Here is a 10813-nt window from a genome sequence, read left to right on the forward strand (position 1 = left end):
GATTAATTTCTGATGCCTTATTTTGTTCTGATTGAGCCAGGTTTTCATGTTTTTCCATGAGCCTTGTGACTTTGTGCTAGGATGTACACCCCAGTGTTCATAGCAGCTACGCATTTGAAAGAACGGCCACCTCTTCCAGCCTTTGTGGTTGGGCTTTCTACTGTGAACAACCTTCATCATTTACCCTAGAGATTCTAATATTGTAATCCATTACCATTATTACTCTCATGATTTTTGATGCTTAGATTTTTCTACACTGAGCTTGAGAGAGTTTTTTCAGACTAGATTGTGGGTTCTTTTGACATATCCCAATCACACTTTGAACAGTTTCTTACTTTCTGGCACAGCATTATTATCCTAACTTATATTATGCTTTCCCAGTTCAGGATCCCAAAAGCAAGGGTTTTCCTTGTTACTGATTTGTCATGCTATTTGTTCTTTTCAGCAGACAGAACTAAGGAAATATGTTTATAAAAATAAATGGGCATACACACACAAAAACATATAATTATATAATTATGTTTATATGTACATATTTACACATCTCTATTAAAAATAATGACCATACTTAAAATTACAATCAGGATCCAAATCTTCAATGTTCATTCTAGACCCATCTCTTTCCATGTCAGTAACTGTCAATACCTCCATACAACACCTGCTGTTCATCATGACAAGTGCTGTCCTTAATCCCCATCACCTATTCAACACATCCCCACACCCACTTCCCCTCTGGTAACCATCAGTTTGTTCTCCATAAGGAAATGTCTGTGTCTTAGCTTCCTGCTCTCTCTCTTTTTTTCCCCCATGTTCATTTGTTTTCTTTTTTAAATTCCACATATGGGTGAAATCATATATGGTATTTGTCTTTCTCTGACTGACTTACTTCACTTAGCATAGTACTGTCTAGCTCTATCCACATCATTGCAAATGGCAAGATTTCCTTCTTTTTTATGGCTGAGTATATATATATATATATATATATATATATATAGCCTCTTCCTTATCGATTCATCAATTGATGGATATTTGGGCTTTTTCCATAATTCATTTACTGTTGCTAATGCTACTATAAACACTAGGGTGCATGTATCCCTTCAGATTAGTATTTTTGTATCCTTTGGGTAAATACCCAATAGTAAAATTGCTGGATCAGAGGATAGTTCTATTTTTAACTTTTTGAGGAACCTCCATACTCTTTTTGAGAGTGGTGACACCAGTTTGCACTCCCACCAACAGTATAAGAGAGTTCCCCTTCTTCTGCATTCTCACCAACATCTCATTTCTTGTGTTGTTAATTTTAGCCATTCTGACAGGTGTGAGGTGACATCTCATTGCAGTTTTGATTTGTATTTCCTTAATGATGAATGATGTCGAGTATTTAAGCTTATCTTTTGATACATATGCTACCTACAACTCCATCAAGAAATAGAACATTTCCATCACTTCAGAAAATTCCCGTTTCAGGCCCCTTCCCAATCAATGTTTACTATCTTTCACCCCTGCAGAAAAAAAAAAAAACCACTACTTTATTTTTCCCCTTATTTATTAGTTCGTCTGTTCCAGACCATCTATCAATAGAATCATAAAAATACAAACTGTTTATCTTATTTATTCAAAAACTTTTTTTTTGTATTTAGATGTTATTGGGTGTGTTAATCTTATAGATGTCTGATAAAGAATTGTATCCATTTTTGTGTTTTTATTATGGAGTTGTAAGACTTATTTCTGTAATTTAAACTCAAGTGTTTTGTCTATATGCACACACACACACACACACACACACACACACATATATACATGAAACAATCTCAAAGTCTGGTTATTGTTTATTAATTTTTTCAAACTGTCCTTTTCTTGAAGATTATTAAAAAGATGGTAGCTTATAGCTTTCTGTGTCCTAATAAGGAAATATTTGCCTATCCTCTAGTCATCTAGATATTCTGTTTTTTTCTAGAAGCTCTATTTTTAATTTATCACTACTTTGTATGGGTGTAACACAATCAAGATATTATATACATATTCTATATAATATATTATATACTATATATATTTAATAATCACTGCAGTTCCATTTGTTGAAAAGGCTTTCTATGTTCTATTGAATTGCTTTAACATCTCTGGAGAAAGTCAATTGACTATAAAAATGTGGGTTAACTTGAAGGTTCTCTATTCTGTTTCATTAATCTATGTCTTTATCCTTATGCTGATACCACACTGTCTTGATTATTATAGTTTTATAGTAAGTACTAATCTCAAGTATTGTAAATGCTCAAAATGTATTCTGCTTTTTAAGATTCCTTTGTGTATAGCTCCTTTGAATTTCTATAAAGTATATAGAATTAGTTTCTCACTCATGACAAAATTTTGCTAAAATTCTCTTTAGGACTCTTGTATCTTTATTTTTTTAAATAACTTATTTAAATTGAATTACTTAATGTATACTGTATCATTAGTCTCAGATGTAGAGTTCAGTTATTCATCAGTTGCGTATAACACCCAGTGCTCATTATATCATGTGCCCTCCTTAATGCCCATCACCCAGTTATCCCATCCTCCCACCCACCTCCCCTTCAGAAAACTTCAGGTTGTTTCCTATAGTTAAGAGTTTCTTATGGTTTGTCTCCTTCTCTGATTTCTTCTTATTTTTCCTTCCCTCCCCCTATGATCCTCTGTTTCTTAAATTCCACATATGAGTGAAACATTATAATTGTCTTTCTCTCGTTTGCTTAGCATGATACCCTCTAGTTCCAACCACTTCATTGTAAATTTTAAGATTTACATCATTAGATTTCATCATTTTTATGACTGAATAATATTCTTCTATGTGTGTGTGTGTATGTGTGTGTTTGTGTGTGTGTGATATCTTCTTTATCCATTCATCTGTCAATGGACATCTGGGCTGTTTCCATAGTTTGGCTACTGTGGACATTGTTGCTATAAACATTGGGGTGCAGATGCACCTTTGGATCACGTTTGTACCCGAAAGACTCTTTTAAATCTTTAGATAAGTTTATGAAGAATTGACATCTTAACAATATTGAGATTTCCAACCCAGGAACGTGGTATTGGTCTCTACTTCTTCATCTTTTCTACTTTCTCTCAACAATGTTTTGTAATTTTCAGTAAAGAATCCTTGTAAGTCTGACCAATAGAGGTTCTCAACAACTTTAGAAATTATATATAGAAGTAGTTGTTGAAAGACAAAATGTCATCTGGTTTATTTTTCAAGTTTTTATTTAAATTCTAGTTAGTTAGCATATAGTATACTATTGGTTTCAGGAGTAGAATTTAAAGACTCATCACTTATATATAACACCCAGTGCTCATCATAAGTGCTTTCCTTAATGACCATCATCCATTTAGCCCATCCCCCACCAACCTCTCCTCCAGCCATGCTCAGTTTGTTCTCCGTAGTTAAGAAAGAGTTTGCCTCCCTCTCCTTTTTTCCTTTCCCCGATGTTATACTGTTTAAATGTAAGTATACACTCTGGTATGAAAGCCAAATGCACCTGCTAACTAAATCCCAAATGTGGCTGATTTACTCATCAAGTGTCAGAATGGCATCCCCACACTGGAGTAGAAACTACTCCAGGAAGGTCAGCTCAAAAGGCCTGCAGCTTATGGGAAGTTCTCTACAGAGGAGAAGAAGGGAGGAGATAGGTAAATGCTGCCAGTTTTTTTTTTTTTTCCCCTAATTGAACATTTCGATAAGGGACTGCAAAAGCCAGAAGGTTCAATGCATTATGGCTCCCTCACCTGAAAGCCCACTCCAGGAGCAAGAGTCAACTCCCACACCTGCTGTGTCAAAACTCACCATTACAAAGACCTCTTTGTATTACTTAGGAAATATCCATGGCATAATCAAGGGCTCTTGTGAAGTCTTGAGAAAAACGTCCTTGAAAATACTAATTCAATATTTATTCACCAGATTTTAAACTGAAGATGAAAAATATCAGGCATGATCAAAGGAATAGTGAAGTACTTCATAAAAAGGATATACTAATGGAAAAGCCAGTAAGTCTTTGTTAAGTGCTGATTGTAAAGAAAATTCTCTTTCCCCTATGAAGTTAAAAATGTCAATCATAACCAGTGTTCTTGAAAATTCAGCCAAACAAGTTATTTTAGTCATTGTTGAAATTGATGGCAATCCTCTTAAGATTAATTTTGAAATTTCTAGAAATCATTAAAATTATCCTTTACAAAGGTATTTTTCTTTTTCAAGCAGTTTTATGTTTAGGAATTTATCCTCTAAATGTCCTGGCTTGTGTATGGGAGGATAGAGAGCCCTGATTGTCCTTTTCTTCTTACAAAGATCCTTTTTTTTTTTCTCTTTTCCATTTTTAGCTCTTAATTTGGAACTGATGCTGGTAATTTAAAGACCCAAATAACTGAATAATCTAGACTGTAGACTAGATATTTTATAGGATATTATTAACAATTGAATATGGTGGAAATATCTCCTACTTTCACATTCTGCCTCTAGGTTGGTCTTATATTATGCATACTTTCAGGAAAACTGCCAGAATTAGTAATTTGGGGGCATATTTCAAAATTCCCCAAAATAAGCTTAGAATTATAGTGAACTACCCCAAGCTGATCTGCTGCCTGTTTTTGTACAGCCCAGTAGCTGAGACGAATGGTTTTTACAGATGAATTTCGCAATCAGTTTGATGGTAGGGAAAATCTAACTTTCAGCCACACTCAAGCGGAATGTTATCCCCTAGAACAAAATGAATTCCATTCTTCTAAGACTTTCATTACAGAAAACTACACAACTGGGTTTATTATTATTAATATTGCCAATTACAAATGATACATCATTATATAGAATTTCACCAAAATTTTTGTGGAAATACACTTTGTCTCTTTTTATATAAATATCTAAAAAAAATACTCTTTAATTGTCTTTTTGCCCCCATAGCCCAAGCTATTTTTTTGTCCCTTTCATAAAAGTTTGTTGGACTCTTGCTGGAACATTAAGAAACTACCCCTGAGACTCTTTTTTTTTTTAATGTTTTTTTATTATATTATGATAGTCACCATACAGTACATCCCTGGTTTCTGATGTAAAGTTCGATGATTCATTAGTTGCGTATAACACCCAGTGCACCAGGCAATACATGCCCTCCTTACTATCCATCACCAGCCTATCCCATTCCCCCAGCCCCCCTCCCCTCTGAAGCCCTCAGTTTGTTTCTCAGAGTCCATAGTCTCTCATGCTTCATTCCCCCTTCTGATCACCCCCCTTCCTTATCCCCCTCCTCTACCGATCTTCCTAGTTCTTATGTTCCATAGATGAGAGAAATCATATGATAATTGTCTTTCTCTGCTTGACTTATTTCACTTAGCATTGAGACTCTTAATCATAGGGAAAAAACAGGGTTGCTGGAGAGGTTGGGGGTGGGTAGATGAGGTAACTGGGTGATGAACATTAAGGAGGGCATGTGATGTAATGAACACTGGGTATTGTATAAGACTGATGAATCACTGAACTCTAATTCTGAGACTAAAAATACATTATATGTTAATTAATTGAATTTAAATTGAAAAGAAAAAAAAAGAAATTACCTCTGATTTTTTTTAGTTTTTTTTTTTTTTTTTTTTAATTTCAAAGACACTGTTATCAAAGACAACAACCACTACTGGTAATCCGATTGAATCTTATCTAATAAATACTGACATTTAACAGCCTCAAATGCCTTAGGATAGCCTCTAGATTTATAAAGTAATCATCTTCAGCAGACATCTGATAAAGCCCAGTCCATAAAACGAGCCAGAGTATCCACACCCATGTGATATACAATCTAATATTTTTATATATACCTTGATTTTAATGTCATAAATCAAAGTATCTGCACACATGTGAATATTTTCCATAATCTTTAAAAAGGTGATCTAGGAGCTGAGGTTTTCAGGATCCGCCCACAAGTCTTAAGTTCTCAAGCCATTAATTTAGATGGAATACTCTATATATTCATTAATACAATAGTCTTGAGTGATTATAAAGCATAATGTTTTATATCCACTGAGAAGATATGCTGCCAAATGCCACGTAGGTCTACACAAAGACAAACACATACACACCTGCCTTTCTTATAGTAAAAAGCTCACCAGTGACATATGATAGCTTTCAGAATAAAGTTCAACAACTTGACACAGTGTCCGTAATCATTCTTGATATTTGTATTTGTCTTATCTCTACAAATTATACATTACACTGAAAAAGACCTGTGCAGTTTCTTGAATCTCTATTTAATCTCCAATATCATCTACCTGTCATGAATGCCTTACCATAAATTTGTCTTTCCTTAAGAATCAGACTCTTTACAGAGAAAGACAAATACCATATGATTTCATTCATATGTGGAAATTAAGAAACAAAACAAACAAGCGAAAGAAAAAATTAAGAGTGAGAGAGGGAGAGAGAGAGAGAGGGAACTCAAGAAAGAGACTCTTAACTACAGAGAACAAACTGATGGTTACCAGAGGGGAGGTGGGTGGGGATATGGGTGCAATAGCTGATGGGGAGTAGGGTACACTTGCAGAGATGAGCACACAGTGATGTATACAAGTGTTGAATACCATATTGTACACCTGAAGCTAATATAACACTGTATGTTAAATAACTGGGATTAAAAATATAAAAATAAAAGAAGAATCAGACTCCCTAATTTAAAAAAAAACAAAGAAAATAAAAATAACTCTACAGACTGCTGCTTTCAGTTGAATTTCAGTGCTTCACTGATTTGCTAACCCACATTCCATTGGTAACTCTACTACTTTTCTCACATTTTCCTCTCTCTATCTCTCTCTTTCTCCCAGAATATAAAGCTATGGTGGCTATAAAATCAAAACATGTAACACTATGTCAAATTTACCATTATGCCTCTATTCTTTAATATAGCATTTATAATATTGTAGGTTTTTTCTTACACTTGATGAATTAATAAAGAAGTAATGGTGAGGGTACAGAAAAAGTAGTAAAGTGTTAAAAGGAACACTGGATTGTTCAGGATTTTTGTGTCTTAATGCCCTGAATGACACTGCAAATGTTGAAATTTGAAGACTATGTTTCATCAGATATATAGAGTTTTTGCTTCTTTGTTTGGGTTTTTTTATTTGAAAAAGAATAAAAAAACTTCTTTTCATTTGTTTTAAAGATAATTGGGATGATCCAGAAACAAACAGTATCAATGTTTTTCTTCACTGACCTGGACAATCAAAAACAATGAGACATGAGTGCATTTAAATTCATTGAGAGATACACATTTGTTAATCCTTCTGGAGAGGATATTTAGAGAACAAAGTTCAATCAAGAACTAAAAACTTAAAAAAAGGAAATGATATATGTTCACTATTTTGCTCTTTCCTCATTGCTCATCCTCACTACCCACTAGGATCTAAATCCCATGACCAATAGGTATCACGGGCTATGATGAGAAAGCCATCTACAAGGCAGACAAATTTCATGAAAGAATTAAATAGAAAACTCGAGCATCACAATTAGCACACATTTTTGCTGTTTTATTAAGTTTTGAGAGATTGTTACTATTGCATAGAGGGGAAGGCTACAGGTGTTAATCACAGTGGATTTTAGGAACACAACATCTTTACGACATTGATGCGGATCTGCTTGGTCTTGGCACCATAGACAAGTGGATTGAGAAATGGGGGGACCAGCAAGTAGAGGCTAGAAAAGAGGATATGAATATAAGGGGGAACATGGGCACCAAACCTATGTGTGAAGAAGGAGAAGAAGGCGAGGAAGTAGAGCTGGAGGAAGACACAGATGTGGGCGATGCAGGTATTGAATGCCTTCCACCGAGCCTCCTTCTGGGGCAAACGAAAAACTGTGATAAATATCTGTATGTAGGACAAAGTGATGAATATCAGGTCAAATCCTGCAACAGCAAATGCCACAAACAAGCCATAGATTTTGTTAACCTGCACATTTTCTGCAGCCAGTTTCACGATGGCCATATGCTCACAGTAGGAGTGGGAGATGATGGTTGTATGGTAAAATTGCAACCGGCACTTTATTAGTATTAAAGATGGGGCTACCAGAATGGCAGCCCTGAGTGTTACCACAGCCCCTATTTGGGTCACCAGCTGGTGGGTGAGGATAGCAGTATATCTGAGGGGATAACAGATGGCCACATAACGGTCCAGAGCCATGGCCAGGAGGATACCTGACTCTATGCACTCAAACGTGTGGATGAACCCCATTTGAAGCAAGCAAGACTCAAAATAAATCTCCGGTACATGAAACCAGAAGATGCCAAGCATCTTGGGAACAATGCTTGTGCCAAGTACAATATCTGTGACTCCTAGCATGCCTAGGAAAATGTACATGGGCTCATGGAGGCTGCGCTCTGAAACGATGATGATTAGAAGCATGGAATTTCCAAACAAAGCAAAGAGATACATGGCACAGAATGGAATCCCGATCCAGCACTGCACAGACTCTAGGCCTGGGATCCCTATTAGTGTCAACACAGAAGGCATGAAGACTGTCATGTTGGAGATGGACATAATGTCTTTGGGTCTCCAGAAGTGAATGAAAGAAGTATCTCAGTCAGTGGTACTCTTCTCCTCTACTCATTTTTTTTTTTTTTAATCCAGAGTCATCGTAGTGAGTCTCTCTGATTCTGGCCAAAGTCTAAGATCATATCATCCATCTCATGTATGTTACTGATGGAAAAAGACGGACCCATTGATGCACATCAGTATATTGAGGGAGGGCATCCCCAAGCACTGGTTCATAATAAGAGGTTATGTGCCTGGCAGGCCAAATGCATTAGAACCACCAGATCATCTGAGTAAGGGAATCAACTGCTGAATTTTCTGTTATGTCCTTCTGGACCTGCAGACAAAATAAATACTTATTTATCTTGTTTGGAAATTATACATTAATCAGATTTTCATCAATCTCTCCCTATCCCAAATTGCAGCTAATCCTTAGTGCTCATTTTTTTTTCCTCACTGTCCCTGAGTCAGGAACAGTTTAGATAAGCAAGTAATCAGACTCTAACCTATATACTGTATCAAAAGCTTCTTATGAAAGAGAATCGTAGACACAGCTCCACCCAAGAATATAATATATTTAGATATCTTCATCTATATATTACATATCTACATAAGAATGGATGTTCTTTCAAAAGAATGTAAGGTAGAGCTTGAGAAAAGATGACGCAAATCCATGTAATTTTCACAATCTGGATCAAAGTTCCATGCTATATTTTACCTTATTAGTAAAACTATGCTTTATTTTTGTGTTTATTAGTAACATGGAATTACATAAAATGAGGTTCATGTTAAAATAGCAGAAATGCTGTAATACACGTTTCAGAATAACCAGAGGCAAGAAATATCTAGGAGGCAAGGAAATCCAGAGCAAAAATGTAGAGGCAAGAGGAGACATTCTTGGTGATTACAGGACATAGGTGAATAGGTAACTTAGCCAAAATAGAGGTTAGTTTCTAGGGTTTAAAGTGTTTATATTTACCATTAGCAAAAAATTGGCAAATTTAGGTTTGTTGATGTTTAAGAATATACACATCATTTGAATGCTTTGATCATTTTGGAGGTCAAGCATCAAAAATCAATAGAAAATAAAGGGGTGAAAACATAGACTCTTTAAATGGAATCCAATCTAAAAGTAGAAATGGAAGACAGAGGGCAGAACTTGGGAAACCAGAAATGATTCAGGAGAGGACTGTAGAGCAAGTAATCATTTGACCACCACAATTCACTGATGACTGAATTTTCTAAAATCTCATAATCCCCATATGAGAGCTCTTCTCTAATAAAGACCACTGCTTGAAAAATTGCATATCTAGAATTATGAAATTTTCCAGTTGCACAATAGAAAAATAGTTGCTATCTTATAGAAAACGGGGTTCAGTTATGTCGTTCCTTCCTAGACTCTCCAAAACTGTTGCTTTATGTCAGCAAGCTCACGGTGACCTAACCATGTACTGACTGTCACCAAATATGCCAGTAGTTCAAGAACAGCTGTGGTTTCTGCAGCTAAAACTCTAGGGAAGCATCATAGTCACAGGGATCATTTGTGAAGAAAGGCTGTATTCCGCCAGCATGCATTTAGGATAGACTAGTCAGTCAGTCAGCTAAGTCCTGGGTTTCCACAGCTTTACTCTCCGGTGCTTCATTCTACAAACCCATAGGTCACAGATTGTTTCTCAGAGGCTTGACTTTTTCCTTCCTCATAGTTAATCAGAATTAGAATAGGAATCCTTTAGTAACAATCCCATTGACTGACTTACTCAACAGAAAGCAGCTGCCAGGGGAGCATTACCTGACAGGTACAGATGGTGGGAAGGCAGGTGGGAGAGGACATACGTGAGTACAGGGCGGGTGGGAGGGAGTGCTTATCATTGCAACAGCCAGTAGGGAAGCATCCTCAGTCTTCATAGCACTATCCCTCATTGCTTACCTCTCATCCATCTTTCTTCCTCCTGAGATTCTGGTCTCATTCCCTGGTATCATGTGCTGGGCAGTGCCTCTTCTTTCTGTCTGCACCCTCACTAACAGCCCTCATCAGTGTCATGATCTCTGATCCATTTGCTGCTGGGGCCATTTCCAATATGTGGACATCTCTGGGAGAACCTTTCCTGCTTGTCTTCTGTCCCTGAAAAAAATTTTACCCTATCCTGTAAACGTCTGTCTGAGATCACGTTCATGGGTTCACCCTCCAACAAAACTCACAGCAAGGTCTGTGTCGTGCTGGGGCAGCAGCATACATTTATTGAGCTTGACTGTAGAGCAAAGCTGCTGACTACCAATTAAAATG

General features: G+C 36.3%; 1 protein-coding gene across 1 annotated transcript; it reads right to left on the reverse strand.

Annotated features, from left to right (window-relative positions):
* Positions 1 to 7596: 7596 nt before the first annotated feature.
* On the reverse strand, positions 7597 to 8535 carry LOC113250126 (olfactory receptor 52A1-like). Its single transcript, XM_048217410.1, has one exon. The coding sequence runs from the start codon at positions 8533 to 8535 to the stop codon at positions 7597 to 7599; it is 939 nt and encodes a 312-aa protein (XP_048073367.1).
* Between the last annotated feature and the right edge of the window lie 2278 nt (positions 8536 to 10813).

The sequence above is a fragment of the Ursus arctos genome, unplaced genomic scaffold (assembly GCF_023065955.2).
Source record: "Ursus arctos isolate Adak ecotype North America unplaced genomic scaffold, UrsArc2.0 scaffold_22, whole genome shotgun sequence".
NCBI lineage: Eukaryota > Metazoa > Chordata > Mammalia > Carnivora > Ursidae > Ursus > Ursus arctos.